The following is an 18,091-nucleotide window of genomic DNA, read 5'->3' as shown; positions in this document are numbered from 1 at the left end:
GATTAATTTTACATTTTCATGTAATAATAGTTTAATGATAATTTAATTTATGCAAGTTTATTATAGAGCTCTGCATAGAAAATGTATCTTAAACTGCTATTTAACAAATAAATTCATCCTTCAACCCGATTTTGTTGATTAGTTTTCAAATTGAAGATAATTTAATTAAAGTAAGTGATTAAAATAAAAAAAGAAAAATAAGGATATATATATATTACAAATTAATTTAATGTGTATTGTCATTTCATGATTTAGAATGTTCTAGAATTAGAAAGGATAGAAGACAAGAAATAAAGTAAATGTTTCTATTAGAAAAGAACAAAAATAATTATACGAGTTCTTATTCTCATGTCATAATTTATAATCTTTTAGAAATAATATATGAAAAGAAAGAAAAGAGGGGAAAATTTTCCCTTATAAACTTACCGTTTTACCCTCCAAGTTACAATATGAATGAGAAAAATGTCCACCGCTCATACAATTTTCGCTACCATCACTATGTTCATTATATGGTAGTATAGATATTAACATTTAGCGACATCAGTCAAAATATAAAACCTGGATTCTGAAATTGAAGAATCTTAACTTTAAATATGATCTACTTCTTTTAAAAATTGCATAATTTTTGTTACTCACGTGATGAATGTAAATCATTTGAAATATTATTTTAAGGTAGTTCATGCATATGAGGTCGCATATAACAGTTATAATTTCAATTTTAAAAATCAAAATTTTTATATTTGGATTAATATTATCCATTGTTTTGAATACTATGAATAATATCCTAGCTTAGCTCAGATACTTTCTCCACTTTAACTGATTTATTGCTTACATTTATTTGATAGATGATGGAAGTAAGTAGCTTTTAAAAATGAATTTTATGGTAATATTTTTGGATTATAGAGCGTAGAATCATCTTTTAACTTAGTTAATGATAGAATTTTGAACTTTACCAGTTTTAAAAATAAAGGTGATAATAAAACAACCTTCTGAATATAATGGAACTCTAATTGGATCCCTTCATATTCGGTTTCCTTTTTATATTAAACAATAAATAATATAGATGAGTCTATCTAATATTTGTTTCTTAACTTTCTTTTGATTCTTTTTTCCTCTTTAGGTATTATCCGTATTTTTTTTCTTTCAAATTCTACTGTTTTAGTAAAATATGAAAATAAATTATTTTGTAGTGTGCATGTTTCACAGTTTCGTATAATTGCATGAGATTTTGAAAATGTGTTATAACTTGTCGTTGCTGGACTGCTAGTGAATCTAGGGGTTAGCTTGTTTCCATGGACTCACAACCACAAGAACTCCACTGAAAAGGAGTGGATACTATAATAGTTACTTCAGCTTGTTTCCATGGACTCACAACCACAAGAACTCCACTGAAAAGGAGTGGATACTATAATAGTTACTTCGCCAATATGGGTGTGCAAACCGTCAGCACGGTCGGTATTGAATTTTTTTTTATTTTCAAATCGAACCGAACAGAATTAGATACAAAATCGAACAAAACCGAATCAAGTTGATTCAGTGTGGTCCGGTTTAGTTTGTTCGGTTTTGTCATAGATAGGAAAATTTTTCAAAACCAACCCCTTTAGGATTTTATTTGCAAAAAAAGACATCTTTTCATTTTATTTAGAGAAACCGACCTGGTTTCAGCGCTGTCGCTGAAACCAGGTCGGTTTTTTAAAAAAAATTTACGAAACTTCACAGGAGTTCAACTCCCGTGAAGTTTAGTACGCTGTTAAACTTCACGGGAGTTGAACTCCCGTGAAGATCATTTCGCTGCATACCTATTTAACTCATATATACAACTATTTACCTGTTGACAATAATTACTGCAATATATATATTATTTAAACACGCACGAATCAAACAATACGCAAAAAGATCACATATCGAGCTATAATTGATCCATAAAAGTATAGTATTTAAAAATTCATACAATTTACAAATTTTAACAAAATAAGTTCAAATACAACCCAATATAGCTCCTCTCCTTCCTCTCCCTCTCTTCCCCCTCCCCCTCGCTCTTCCCCGCCCCCCGCGCTGATGAGCCTCGACTATCTGAGTATCCGGCTGTGTATGAGGCTGAGAAGTGCCGGCTCCATCAGCATGTGAAGTGCCGGCTCCATCAGCATGTGAAGTGCCGGCTTCATCAGCATGTGAAGTTCCGGCTCCATCAGCATGCGAAGTGCCGGCTCCATCAGCATGCGAAGTGCCGCCGTCATCGTCACGTGGCCGTCGGCGCCGAGTGTACGCCTGCCCAAATGATCGAGACCTGTCCTCACGGCCTACGAACTCGTCGACGTGAGTCTTATGAAATACATGTGCTATGGTCTTCTTGATCCTGCTGAGGAGCTCTAACGCCACTTGATCCTGAATCTCAGGCACAGTCACATCAATATCAGCCCCAATGCTATCAAAAGAACGGACCTGTGAGGTAAATAATTTATTAAGTACCTACTCAAGAAAAAAATATTATAATTTAGCTTAGAAACTTACGTAATCTCTCTCGTTCATCCCACTAGGGATGTAACTGTCTGTCGGTGGCCGTGGCATGTGTCCAGCTAAGGGCTGTGGGTCACGTGTGATCCATCTACGTGTGATACCCCAATACCAACCCATATACGCGGTATAGTCAACAGCTGTGGGCCTTGTATCCTGGATGAAATCCTACCTGTGAGCCCACCTGTCTATGTAGGCCGCACGGACTACGGCCCAGTCGGTATGGTGCGAAGTAGGTCGCCGCCGACGATCGATCTGCTCGACAGGGTCTGGCACATGTTGAGAGAGCGTAAACTATCGTAGCATACGGTCAGGGACATGCATCTCCGCGATCTCCCAACAAATCAATAGAACTCTGGCTCTCCACAAGTCGGGACTATCTCGGCAGATGGGTGCAAGAGAATGCATATCAAGCTCCGGCGGTGTATAGGGTCTCCACTTGAACTGAAATAAAATAAAACATTTATCAGTATCAACAACAAAACTATAATATTCATAACGACTTGAGATTTATATTTACCTGTTCGTGTTGGAGGCCATCAAGCTTATTTCGGTAAAACTCACGATGGCGCGTCGCTGATCGGTACTTAGCGTACCGCACGTTATACCTATATGTAGAATAGAGAATATATAAGTACAAATTCAGTGCAAATAAAATTTGTGTGTATAATTATACCTGTACGCCAAAGGAAACTGCCCCTGTAGGTCACGGTGCACAAGTAAAGTAGAGCGTCCAATATGAATGCGCTCCCATGACCAAATCTGTATCAATGTGCAGCATCCCTTGAATTCTTTATTCTGCATCAGAGATACTCTACCTAGTTCTCGATACAAGTATGCCAACACCGCACTACCCCACGATCGTGCGCCGCATACGTCAAAATCCTCTAACAACGGCAGCCATCGTGCATGTACAAGAGTCTTGCTCGCATCAGGAAAAAGCACGCACCCTATCATATGCAATATGTAAGCACGAGCATGGAACTAAAGCTTCTCCATACTGGCATCGTCTGGTATGTCGCCCTGAAATGTCTGACGAAGCCATGATAGCTTCATCGCACCACTCCTCAAGTCAGGAACCTGTCCAAGAAGCCGGGCACATACCTCCGGCCAACTATGATCATCGATGCCCATAACTGCCGGCCCATCGATTCAGAGCCCAAGTATGACGACCACGTCCTGTAAAGTGATGGTGCACTTCCCTATATGCATGTGAAAGGTGTTGGTCTCTGGCCTCCACCTCTCAATCAGTGCAGTGATAAGCGGCCAATCAAGCCTGATATATCGAACCGTCAAACACTCCCGAAAACCGGCCTGAGAGATCAACGCTAGAACTCTCACATCCTCAATGACCCAAGCTGAATGGCTCTGGGAATGCTCGATTATGGTGATGTCTGGTACGGGCTGCACATCAAAAAGAATTGATTAAGTATAATGTAAAAAATTAAAATTAGTGCCAATGCTAACTAGCATATACAAAAGATGTTTTACCTATCCTGAGCCAATATGGTCTGAAACGTGGCTCGCCTGGAGGGTCAAAACATCGGGGCATATCGGTCCCGGATCCATAATGAATATAACTGAGAATAATATTAGAAGACAATGTACAATGGAATATAACTGAGAATAATATTAGAAGACAATGTACAATGTGTTAGATCTTTCTGTTAAAATACTCATCTAGTTATATATAAACAACTACAATGTGTTAGATCTTTCTGTTAAAATACTCATCTAGTTATATATAAACAACAAACGAATGCGCAACATAGTAACTTGAAACCAAACATTAAATTTATATAACATAGTACGAAACGATACAAATTACAATCACAAATGAGATACAGAAACAAACAACTCACGAAACCACTACAAATTACAATCACAAATGACATACGGAAGAAAACACAGATCGAAACCGCTACAAATTACAACATCAACGCCTAATCCTAACTGGACAATTATTTTTCTTATGGCCCGGTTGATCGCATCTACTACACTTATTTCTCCTCCTAACTCCTTCACGACCGTCATCCATACAATTTCTAATTCGTACGGAACGAGGGCGCCCCGCCGACCTTTTACACAAAGGAGGTAATATCAGTGGCCCGTCTTGTGTCCAATATCGACTATCATATGGTGGACGAAAACACTCTTTGTATGTTTGTCGATAGTTGTAAGTAGAATACCAGGCCTTGACGAACTCATAATGTGAAATCCTCGCACCACCTTGTAGACCAGAACAAGCCGCGACAACATGTGAACAAGGAATCCATTGTAATTGCGGTACATTGCAAGTGCACGTACACGAGTGATCCACTAACATGTTAACTTTGTAAGAGCGATTTTCTCTATGTGATATTTCCTCAATGACCTCCCATTCATTAAAACTGTATCTTACGACATGAAAGGATCGAGCTTGCACAATCCGAGCCGCTAACATTTCATCATTTTTCGGTGTGAGCTCCGAGCGGATATTTTCACCAAGTTCGCGACGTCGTAGAAAGAAGTTATTAAGTCTGTCGAATGTTTTAGCAACTAGTGACTGTATTGGCATACCGCATGCTCCCCTGAGCACGCCATTGAAACTCTCTAAAGCGTTCGTAGTCATCATACAGAACCGTCTCCCGCCATCTTCACATAAAGCCCACTTATCAACATTATGTTGTTCCAAACTAGTTTCGATCCAATCATGTGCAGCTCGGGAGATAAACTTAATCCTCTCTCGTATTTAGTCATAAACTAATTTTTCTGTTGCACAGCCGGCTTGCCAAAGAAGATCTTGAACCTGACCGTTTTCATATTTCTTCTTGAAGTTGTCCCTAATATGTCGCAAGCAATAACGATGTGCATGTGGTGACGGGAAATGACGTTGGAGTGCTCTTGGAATTCCTTTCATCCTATCAGATATGAATGTAATCGGCCGCGCCCCCACACTAGGGATATGATACCTAATGCATGCAAAAAACCATGCCCAATTCTCTGTGTTTTCAATATCAACCACTGCAAACGTCAAAGGAAACAAACAACCATCCGCATCAACTCCGGTGGCAACAAGCAAAACGCCTTTGTACTTGTCGTATAAGTGGGTGCCATCAATGCTAAGAAGAGGACGACAATATCGAAACCCCTCAATACAGGGCCCAAATGCCCAAAATACACTGGTGAACCGCCGTTCTTCGCCATCAACGGGGTCTGAAGATACTTCGTAGACAGTCCCCGAATTTTCTCTTTTGAGTGCTTCAAGATAATGAGGTAAGATCTCATACGATTTATCCCAATCACCGAATATTTTTATCATCGCCTTCCTCCTAGCATTCCAACACTTGTGATATGATACATCCAAGTTGGTGGCTTTTTGCACTAGAAGACGAATATCTTTCGGCCTTAGATCAAGATCCTCCCTCAGATGCGGTAAAATCAACAGATATATGAAGGAAGAGGATGCATTCTTGTTATTCATCTCTAATCGAGGATTGCTACAAGTGTGGAGTCCGTTGTATGCCGTGATTTTGAATTGCCCGCCTACTCTTACACCGGAGTGTGAATTAAGCTTCCACGAACATTTCGCATTGCCGTTGTGGTGTCCACCAATATCTTCATCATCGGCATCTTTGCGATAGAAACAAACCACATTATAGCTTGTAGTATTATTTTTGGTTGGCCTGAACTTCACATTTTTTGCAATGGAATATGTGTGAAGCGCATGGATCAATTTCTCCTTACTCTCGTAAAGATCTCCCTTTATGAATGAGAAGTCCTCGGCCTGTGTATTAACACCGATATTAGTGTCAATAGGAACACTTTCCATCACGGAGTTATCAATCCATTCATCTCCTTGTAGTTCATCGGGCGGCAGATCCTCTAATACGACATACTCATTATTATCATAACAGCTGTCGATATGTTGGTTTTCCCCGTCATCGCGATCTATCAAGGTCATGCTATTAATTTGTAATCCCTCCTCTTCATCATCATTCTCTGATTCGACACTTGCATTATCTTCTTGAATTCCCGTGTTAGTATCGAAAGCATTCGAAGTGCCCACGAACGAAGGACCGCTCATGTATTGTGATTGTGTCCAACATGGTTCTTGTTGAGGAGATAAAAAGCCTACGGAATCAACTTCAGGGTCCGCCAACATGCGGGAATACATTCCTTCGTAATTCAACGATTTGCCCAAATCCCTCTGATGTTTTTCAATGAACAATTCGATCGAACGCTTCTCGTCGTGTAAGACATGAATGAGACTCATATCGTAGTCACTTGATATTTGAATGCCACTTGTTCTGTTCCCCACAACAGGATAATTGCAAACCACACTGAGGTGATACTCACGTGAATTGGTTAATGTAAGTTTGTGTAATTCATTAACCAACTCATCGAAAGTACACGATTTTGTTATGAACAACGGTCTCGTCGCGCCGCCTTCAATATACGGGCATATTATTTTCGAGGTAATTAATATTCCCATCATAAGAACAGAGAATTACGATTCGATCGTTCATCGTTATCTCTGTAGAGTGAAAAATTCAAGATCAATATTACACGAAATTATTTAATTATTGATTGTTACTAATTTATACATTTTTGTAGTAACACTATTTTTCACATTAATTGATATTTTCACCTCTAATTGATATTACACGAAATTATTTTTCTTCACGAAATTATTTTATTTTGTAGTAACTCTATTTCGAGGAAATTATTGATTGTTACTAATTGATATTAAACGAAAATTTTTTATTTTTCTTCACAAAATTCATAAATAATTCACAATTAAATTCTAAAATCTAATTCATGTCATGCATATGTAGTAACACTCATTTCAACAATTATTGATAATTTCCCCACTAATTACACAATTTTTTTTAATTTTTTCTTCACAAATTTCATAAGTAAATACTAAAATCTAATTTTTTACATATAATCACCATGAAATACTGAGAGTATACAAAAAAAAATTAAGAATACAAATTTTTTAAGGAAGAATTTACCTTAAAAATGGAATGTCAGATCTAGATCGGTGGTCGGAGATCTGAGCGACGAGGCTGCATTTCCCAGAGAACAACTCTCTGGGAAATGTCGCCTGTAACTCCACGGGAGTTCAACTCCCGTGGAGTTTTAGCCCCAACTCCACGCGAACTTCACGTAACTATGGGCGTTGTGAGAGCGTCATAAATCTTCACAGGAGTTGAACTCCCGTGAAGATTTATGAACAAATTAAAGTTCACGGGAGTTCAACTCCCGTGATGTTTAAAAATGTACTAAACTTCACGGGAGTTGAACTCCCGTGAAGTTTCGTAAAAAATTTATAGAAACCGACCTGTTTTCAGCGCTGGGTTGAAAACAGGTCGGTTTTTATAATTTTTTTCAAAACCGGTCTTTTTTTACAAATAAAATCCTAAAGGGGTTGTTTTTGAAAATTTGTCCGTCATAGATATGTCAAGACAAAGAATTTTTAGCTAAAATACAACACTCTTACCATTTCAAATCTCTCGGCTATCTCATATCCCAAGTTGAAGAGCAATCTCGTCAAATCAACTACTCTTACCATTTCAAATCTCTCGGCTATCTCATATCCCAAGTTGAAGAGCAATCTCGTCAAATCAACTACTCTACTGTAAAACCCCGTAAAAATTTTTGATTAGTGAGTTTTTAAATATGAAAAATATCTTTTATGGATGCATGATTATGTTCACAATTGATTTGAGATCAATTAAGAGTATATATGCATTATACACTGATGCAATTCGAATCTGAAAAAATGACCAGTTAAGAGTATATATGCATTACACACCGATGCGGTTCGAATTTGGAAAAACTCAAAAGACAAAAGTTATAGATATCTTCCATAACTTTCTAACACATCTTAAATCACCTCATTCCAAGGTTGTATGAAAAGTTACAGCAAAAATACTGAAGTCAATTTTCTTAGTCTGACTGGGTTTCCTGTTTAGGTTTTGGGCTGTTTTGTTTCGGGTTTGGAGCTATATAAATATGTGTTTATACATGAAAAACATATCTTTTCATCGGTATTTCAAACCCTAGCAACCCCTCTCCTCCTCTCTCAACCCCTTGCCCTAGATTTGTGGTTTCAGGGAAGTCTTGTGAGGCGAGAAGCGAAGAGAAGACGAGATTTGCGGCTTTTGGCGACGGGGGATCGCTTCCTGATTTTTTCAGAGGGTTGTACACGTGATAAGGCAAGATAACCTCTATCCAAACTTTTCCCTTATTTTAAAAATAAAGTTTTTACGTGATATTAGCAATTAATCTCATGCTTAGGGTTAATCTTATGCGTTAGAACCTAATTTGTGATGTAGTATCTTAAACCCATGCATAGAACATTAGAGTAAGTCAGAAATTTTCATGTTTAGATGATCATGGTCATTAGAGTTAAACTTAATATGTTAATTACAGTTTAATTTTGGTTTATATGCACTAATTTGTCGAAATAAACATGAATTTAGTTAATTTGCATGTTAAACCTTAGATCCATGAGTTCATATTGGTTTCATCTTGTTTAAACAAACCCTTGGTTAAGTAGTCATGAGTATTGAATCAAGTTTTATTCATATAAGTTAATAAAAAGCCGAGCTTTGAAGAAAATCAAGTAAAAACCTGAATTTGTAAAATTTGGTCTGTTTAGTTGTTATGGGGTCTATCTATTCCACGAACATGCAATTTGATGAATCAGCATCTCGACTAGTCAGACGAGCCGACGCCCCAATGTCGACACGAGATGCGGTGTTAACTAATACGAGAAGTACTGACTTCCCAAGTGAGTCGACATCTCGCCGATGGAAGAGATTGTTAGAAATCAGCTAGCGGTCCAACTCAATCAATCAGATGAGTCGACGCTCCTCTATGCCGACCCGAAAGGCGGGACGAGTCTTCATTTCCTTTAGACAAGACGGTTCTCTTCGCGAATCCCATCATAAGGAACATTGCTTCTCAACGAAGCTAGAAGATAATTTCGCCAAAGCCTATCCATCCTGACGACAAGTCACATCACGTCTACTCATAGACCATGCATCATTACGCCGCCTATCAGCCCATAATCGCTCCTCAAATCGAGGCAGAAGGGATCTTCTTCCAGTCGTCAGCCGACACCTGTCGAGCAAGAAATGTCTTAACTTCCAGCTCACTCTTCGCCGCCCTCTAACTATGTATTCTTGAAGTGACTAATTTTCCCTAGACATCCTCTATAAATACAAGTACTATTCAAGCTAGAAACAGGTGGGCAATCTAAAAACTCCTAGAGGATACACTGCACAATGATAATAATAAATGGTTCTTCTTTAGTTCCACTCAAGTTCATCAATTGACTTGATCGTCGGAGGTACCACGGGGGACTTTAGCCCGGTCCTCTTACGACTCTTTCTATGCAGATTGCCCAGTCATCCTAATAGTAGAGCCAGGCATAAAGTCGAAGAAGGAAGCATCCCCCCTCCTTTTTCTACAAAATCCGTGATTTTAATTGGCTGTGTGATATTCGACATCAACATTAGTCGACTGATGTTGCCATCAGTCAACTGACGGGAGGTCATTAGTTGACTGATGGGCAACATCAGTTGACTGACGGGCTCAGCTGTGTGTGATTTGTGTGACCTCAGCTTATCAGTCGACCGAAGCTTTCGTCGGTCGACTGAAGAAGCTCAATATTGTGAGTTTGAACCTTTTACATGTGGGGTCGATGTGCGAGCGCGTAGTACAAGTCGTGTGATATTCTATACACGTATTTTGAGGAGTACACGTACAGAGATTGAGTACGCACAAATCCATTGTTCGGAATAGCCAAATAGTTTGCAATCGTTATGAGTAACGACTATTATAGTTAGCTTTTATTGAGGATGCTGAGTGGGGTTAGTTGGGGCCTGCAATGAGACCGTAGATGGACTACACTCTGAGTGCGTTAGTCAGAACCGTAATGAGACCACGATGGACTTCACTCCTTTATGTATTTTTGGTCCGTACGAGCGTGCGCATAGGTCGTTGAATCTATGATTTTGGTCCGCATGGTTTTGCGTAGAGGTTGATATACCTATTTATCGGTCCGTATGAGGTGCGATGAGTTGATATACTATTTATCGATCCGCACAGGGGTGCGACCAGAGGTTGATATACCTATTTTATCATGTTCATTTCATTATTACTTTCATTTGCCTATTTTGTACCTACATTTATTGTTTGATTCTACTAGAGAGATATTGTTGTGATGGTGAAACATATTATTGCACAGTGTAGGTGCATGGCAAGTTTGACATCATTGGTTTCATCTTGGACTGCAGCCTTGTATGAACCCGTGGGTGTTTGGTGGAAAAATTCGTAGTAAAAGAAATGAAAGAAATATATTTGTATTCTCTCGATCTCAATTACAATTGGATTTCCTGATTACAAAATAGAAGAGTTGATCTAGATTCTCCCCTTTGTTTAATTCTGGGTTCTTCACAGTGGGGATGGAGTGCCTCCCTCGAATGCTCGCGTCGAGTTTGCTCTCCGTTGACGTTCCGAACGTCCTGTTTCACTGGAACATGGTCTTCTCCTCACGATTTGACGTTATGGAGAACTTACAAAGCAAGTTTTAGAACTCTGAACAAGTTATAAAACTCTGAGTGAGTATAAACTCTTGTAAAAGAGTTGATTTGAACCGAAAGTCGGTTAATCAGCCAAGGCCGAAAACTCCAAGAACTTTGTTATTGCTGGAAGCTCGAAGATGATCTGCTACCGAGAAGATGATCCCAAGAAGCCAATCTCTAGATCTTCAAGATGCTCCAAGATTTCCCTCTTTACTGCCAAGTCCCCGATCCAAAAAGCCAGTCTAAACTCAATTGAGTTTCCCCACTATTTATAGGGGATTAAGGGGGTGTAACCTGTTGGCCTTCTTGTTTTGATGATGATTTACAAACAATTTACTACTAATGTTGTTTGTCTAGTGTTTGTGTATTCCTATGTATTGTAGACAAACAACGTAGTTGGAGGTTGGATGGATTGCGCTTCAACGATGATATCCAAAGGAGGTTGGCGGAATGTCGGGTTGAAGCCTATACAATTCAAGTTAAAGATCAAGTTCAAGCTTCATCCGCAAGTGTACCAAGTCAAGCTTAATTGAAGATCAAGATTGCTTGGGTAATGTAGTTTTAGATTTTATATTATGTGTGTTATATACTCTAAGCTCAATATCTATACACACACATTCATTGGTTTCTTCGTATATATATAGTTATATATATATACATAAGTTTTGGTTTCTATGCATATATATAGTTATATATATATACATACATGTGTTTTGAGTTTTTATGATTATATATATGAAATTATAAATTTCATATTTTCTATTGTGTTTTTGAAAACATTGCATAGATATATGCAATTTTGTGAAAATATTATTTTATTAGTTTATAGACTTCAATATCAGTTTATACATGTTTTACTAAGTCTATAGAAACATTTCACAAAGTTTCAAAAGTTGGTTTATGTCAAAACATCAAAATTCAAGTATCTCATATTTTCATGTTTTGGACTATTTTGTAAAATGATGATAGACCGGTCCGGTCGACCGAAATCTCCATCGGTCGACCGCACCGGTCGACCGACGATGGTCCAGAACAGTTCATAGGGTTTTTGCTCTCATCGGTCGACCGACGATGGTCCAGAACAGTTCATAGGGTTTTTGCTCTCATCGGTCGACCGACAAAATTTTCGGTCGACCGACAATAGATCCGTTAGACACTAACGACTATTTTTCTTAGCTGTCTTCTGGGGACTTTTCTGTCATCTGTTTTGGGGTTTTGGCTGAGTTTTTTTTAGAGGGTATAAATACCCCATTGCCTATCTCTTTTTTTTTACTAATGAAAAGAAGTTTTTAAACAAGGGTTTGAAAAAGGGTTTAAGCTTGTTTTAGGGTTTGGTTTAAAGCTGTTTTGGATTTCACAAGTGGAGGAGATTATCTTCTTGTTTGGGCTCATATCTCCATCTCTCCATCTTGATCTAGAGAAGTTTTCCTAAACTCAACTCTAGCTTTTATTTATGATTATTTGTTGATTATCATTTCTATTAAAGCTAGTTTTATATTGAGTTTAGATTTGATTTTAATCTCATTGTTACACACACCCACATGAGCTTATTGTATTTGCATACATAGTATATTAGGGTTGTGAGAGTTTATAACATTGAGTTGTGCTTAATTGAGTTCTCACCTTGTTAGAGAGAACAATCATTTGTTATATTGTGTTTATCGTGAGAATCACTTTGTAATACACTTGTACACCGAGTGAGGAGTGTGTGGTGAGAGTCGGGGATCGTCCCAAGAGGAGTGGCGTCGGTTGACGTGCCTAGGGAGAGGTTGTAACCGAGCACTTGAGGGAGACACGGCTAGGTCCAACACTTAGTGGGTGTAGAGTGGGATTACAAATAGTGTGTTTGTAGAGTTTTCGGTTAGCTAGAAAACCGAGTGTGTAGAAGAAGTTCCGGCTTCCAAACCGGATTGTGTTAGTGGATTTCTCCCCGGGAGTGGGGAGCGGAGACGTAGGACGGAAGGTCCGAACTCCGTGATCATATAGTGTGTTTGAGTATGCTTTGGCGTTCATTTATATTCATGCTCATATCTTATATCGCCATTGTCATTTACTCTTAGTTCATATTATCCACTATCTTGTTTATCTTATTTATGTTTATATCACCCTTAGTTTCATATCCTTGCATATAACTCATAGTATATCTCATTGCTAGGATATATCCCTTGTTCATATTGTTTATCCTAGCTCACACATCTTGTTGTATTTTATACTTGCTAGGATAACGTATTAATTAATTTTAATTGGCATTTAATCGGATTAGATTAGCATAAGACCCTAATCACCCCCCCTCTAGGGTCTAACAATTGGTATCAGAGCTTGGTGCTCTTTGATTTAAGGTCTAACCGCCTTGAGTTAAAGATCCAAGTTATCTTATTTGTGCTAATCTAGTTATGATTACATTAGTCTTGCTTGCATATTTTCACATATATATCTTGAATATGAATGTATTTTGTTTAGGCTATAAATCCAATGTTGCTCCTAAATTCATTAATTTTTCCTATGCACAATGGGCTTCTAGATTTAAACTATTTGTTGAATCTAGAAATATCGACTTATGGGAAGTTATTGATTATGCTTATATTGTGCCCACTTTGGAGATATCCAAGTGGAGCAATCATGATAAGAAAATGTTTTCAATGAACAAGCTTTTGTTAGAATATTTGCTTAATGCCTTTGACTCATCATTTTCTAACAAATTTGTTCATTTTGATAGTGCTTACAATTTATGGAAATTCATAGAAGCACATCAAGGCAACTTGGAGGAAATCCGACGTAGTTTGGAGGATTGTTCTTCAAGTGAGTGTGGAGCATCATCATGCACACGGCCACTAGGCGATAGCCCTAGTGTGGTAAGCGATTCGGAATCCGATAGTGATATATCCATCAATGAACTCGCTTGTGCATATGAGAAATTATTGCATGCCTATACAAAATTACAAAATAATTTTATTGATCTTAAAAGCAAGCATGTAGAATTGAAATCCGATCATGAGAAGCTAGTGTCCAAATTTGACATCATTGAAAATGAAAATATAATGCTTAAAGAAAACAATGATATGTTAAATTTGGAAAATGAAAAATTGATCTCATCCATTTCTAGCTTAACTCATGCAAATAATGCCATGCTAGAAGTAGAATGCATTAGAAATGAATTTGATTCTTTTAAGAATAACCATACATGCTCTACTTCTATTATCAATGATGTTGTATCTAATGATGAGTTGAATCATGTGAAAAACCGCATATCTTGTTTAGATTCAACCTTAAACACATGCATTGATAATCATAACAAGCTTATGGACTTGTGTGCAAAGTCTAATGCAAACTCTTCTAAGAAACCTACACACTATGCACACATGTATAACAAAGTCTATAAATGCACTAATTGCGGTCGTAAAGGCCACCTTGCTAGATTTTGTTATAATGCACAAAAACCCATCAAGATTAATCATGTTTGTGCATCCCATCAAGCTTCATCATCACACTCACATGTACACACACGTATAGATCATCATAAACATGCCCATATGTACAAATGTGAGTTTTGTGGTCGGTGCATCTCATGTAGCTTCTTCATCTTGTACACTTACACATTCACATGCTCATTCTCAAAGTTCATCATAAGCATGCTAGTGTGTTCAAGTGTGATCATTGTGGTCGTTTTGGTCATTTGGTCGAATATTGTTTTGATTTGAAAAAGAAATCTCATTTGCCAAATGCTTCTAGTAGACCACATGCTTTTAAATGTGATGTTTGTGGTAGGTTTGGACATCTTGCTAAATTTTGTTTTGATATACAAAAAGCTTCTAAATTGCAATATGTTCCAAATAGACCATTGTTTAAGAATGTTTCTCATTTGCAAAATAATTTTAAAAGAAAATCTTTATTTGCAAATGTTCCCGTGCACGAGCTAATGGTCCACAAAAACAAATGGATCTCTTTCATTGCACAAATTGCAATCGGAAGGGTCATTTGAATGAATATTGTTTTGACCATGTTAGTGCACCATATGTGCCTAAGAGGGTTCATAACCCTAAGGCTTTGAGCTTTAATGATAGGGGTCATGTCCCTAAATCTTTTGGTACCAAGAGTTCTTGGGTACCAAAACAAATTTAAATTTTAAACCAAGAATTTTAGTGTTCATACTTTTTCCTTTCTTGGTTTTAAAATTATGTCTTAAAATCTTTGGTCAAATTCTTTTGTTTTCATAATTCCTAGTTTTGATTTTGATGAGAGGTTTGTATTTATATAACCCTCCGGATTTTTTGGGTGTTTATTTCTAAATCATGTTTGCCGGATGCTAGAATGATTATATGGGTTAGAACAAGCTTAATAGCTTGATATATTATTGCCTCTCTTGAAATTATTTTATTAAAGATTTTGTTTTGAATTATTGCTTTGAATTCATTATATTTTACCTATATGATGATATTTATGTGTTTGTGCTTATGGATCATCTATTCGTGCCTTATAATGTATTCCATATGTAGTTTGATCAAATCCCACAAAGAAAATTGTCTTTATTGATCAAACATTGTTTTTGAATATAAACTTTGATTTATGATTTCTTTTGGTTGATTTGTTTTCATTTGAAAACTTTTTGCATGATTCTCATGTTCCTCTTAAAGTTGTTTTCATAAATCTATTCTTTTATATGGTTTTTATATTTTTTTTGTGTTAATGAGACACTATTTTCATATTGACATATTTATATGTGTTCTCATTATCTTTATGTATGTGAGTAAATTTTTAGCATATTCATGTATGCTTGCTCACATATGTTTTGCCATGATCTTCATTGCATATATTCTATATGGCTTTTTGATAGGGGAAGCAATCCCTATATATATTCTTTTTATACTCACCCATGCTTATTGATAGGGGGAGCTTTCGCTCTCTTCATACCTTTGTCCCCTTTTTGATGTTGTCAAAGGTGGAGAAATATTGTAAGTATATTCTTTCTTGTTTATATGCATGTGAATTGTAATTTATATATTCATTTCCTTTCATGCATATATCCTTTTTGTAAATTGTTTGTCATCATCAAAAAGGGGGAGATTGTTGGCCTTCTTGTTTTGATGATGATTTACAAACAATTTACTACTAATGTTGTTTGTCTAGTGTTTGTGCATTCCCATGTTTTGTAGACAAACAACGTAGTTGGAGGTTGGATGGATTGCGCTTCAGCGATGATATCCAAAGGAGGTTGGCGGAATGTCGGGTTGAAGCCTATACAATTCAAGTTAAAGATCAAGTTCAAGCTTCATCCGCAAGTTTACCAAGTCAAGCTTAATTGAAGATCAAGATTGCTTGGGTAATGTAGTTTTAGATTTTATATTATGTGTGTTATATACTCTAAGCTCAATATCTATACACACACATTCATTGGTTTCTTCGTATATATATAGTTATATATATATATACAAGTTTTGGTTTCTATGCATATATATAGTTATATATATATACATACATGTGTTTTGAGTTTTTATGATTATATATATGAAATTATAAATTTCATATTTTCTATTGTGTTTTTGAAAACATTGCATAGAATATGCAATTTTGTGAAAATATTGTATTCTTAGTTTATAGACTTCAATATCAGTTTATACATGTTTTACTAAGTCTATAAAAACATTTCACAAAGTTTCAAAAGTTGGTTTATGTCAAAACATCAAAATTCAAGTATCTCATATTTTCATGTTTTGGACTATTTTGCAAAATGATGATATTTCTCATTTGGGAAGTCTTCTTAGAAAACCAGTTTTTGTAGCATGTGTATTATCATGTCTACAATCATTCCCCAAAGTTTTACATTTTTTGGAATTTATTTGTTATTTTTAAACAGTGTTTCAAAATCAGATAAACAGTTTTCAGAAGTATCTGTATTCGGTCGACCGCACCGGTCGACCGCTCGTTTGTTCTTTCGTTTGTAGCATGTGTATTATCATGTCTACAATCATTCCCCAAAGTTTTACATTTTTTGAAATTTATTTGATATTTTTAAACAGGGTTTTAAAATCAGCTCTAAAACCGAATTTTCTAGAATGTCAGTTTTCGGTCGACGCCCGACAATATGACCGTTGTCTTTTAACGGCTCTTTCTCTGAGCTGTTTGCTGGGGTTTTTGGTCATTTTGTTTTGGGGTTTTTGCTGAGATTTCTAGTAGGTATATATACCCCATTGCTGATGTCTTTTCATTTTGATTAAGAGAGTTCAAAAACAAGTTTAAGAGAGTTTTTAAAAACAAGTTTAAGAAAGTTTTAAACAAGGGTTTGAGTTTGTTTAGTTTGTTTTTGGGGTTTGCTGTTACAAAGAGGAGTTTGCATCACCAGTTGAGGATTTCATCCTCAAAATCTTCCCATCCTCTCTTTGTGTTTATAGAGAAGTTTTCTAACTCTTTTCCCTAGCAATTTCATTATTGATTTATCATATATTAATTATTGCTAGTTTGCTATTTGAGTTAGATTTCATTTTACTCATTGTTACACACACCCACATTGAGCTTTTAGTATTTACATACATAGTATAGTTGGGTGGTGAGAGTTTGTAACTTTGAGATTGTGCTTTCATTGTGTTCTCATCTATTGTAGAGAACAAATTTATATTTGTTACATTGTGAGTGTTGTAAGGTTTTCGGTGAGCTAGAAACCGAGTGTGTAGTGAGGTTTTCGGTGAGCTAGAAACCGAGTGTGAGGAGTGACGTTGATCGGTGAGCGTTGAAAACCGATACTGTGAGGTGTAAACGTTATTCGGGTGAACGTAGAAAACCCGGTTGATAGTGGATTTCTCCCCGGGAGTGGGGAGCGGAGACGTAGGACGGAAGGTCCGAACTCCGTGATCATATCTTGTGTTTGAGTGTGCTTTGGCGTTTATTTATACTTGTGTTTATAATTCTTGTTGCCATTGTCATTAGCTCATCATTTATATGATCCACTATCTAGTTCATATTGTTTACCCTTGTGTTAGTTTATATATCCTTACATATATATATAT

At 36.8% G+C, this 18,091-nt stretch overlaps 1 protein-coding gene across 1 annotated transcript; it reads right to left on the bottom strand.

The window, feature by feature from the left end:
- On the bottom strand, positions 5,246-6,769 carry LOC109826386. Its single transcript, XM_020393418.1, has one exon. It carries the CDS (start codon positions 6,767-6,769, stop codon positions 5,246-5,248), a length of 1,524 nt encoding a protein of 507 aa, XP_020249007.1.

Source organism: Asparagus officinalis, chromosome 10, assembly GCF_001876935.1.
Source record: "Asparagus officinalis chromosome 10, Aspof.V1, whole genome shotgun sequence".
In the NCBI taxonomy this organism is placed as follows: domain Eukaryota; kingdom Viridiplantae; phylum Streptophyta; class Magnoliopsida; order Asparagales; family Asparagaceae; genus Asparagus; species Asparagus officinalis.
The sequence above is the reverse complement of the archived record's forward strand: the minus strand, read 5'-3'. Positions and strand labels throughout refer to the sequence as shown.

Excerpts from the sequence above, each read along its gene's own strand:
- LOC109826386 (XM_020393418.1), bottom strand. The coding sequence starts at position 6,769 with ATGAGTCTCATTCATGTCTTACACGACGAGAAGCGTTCGATCGAATTG.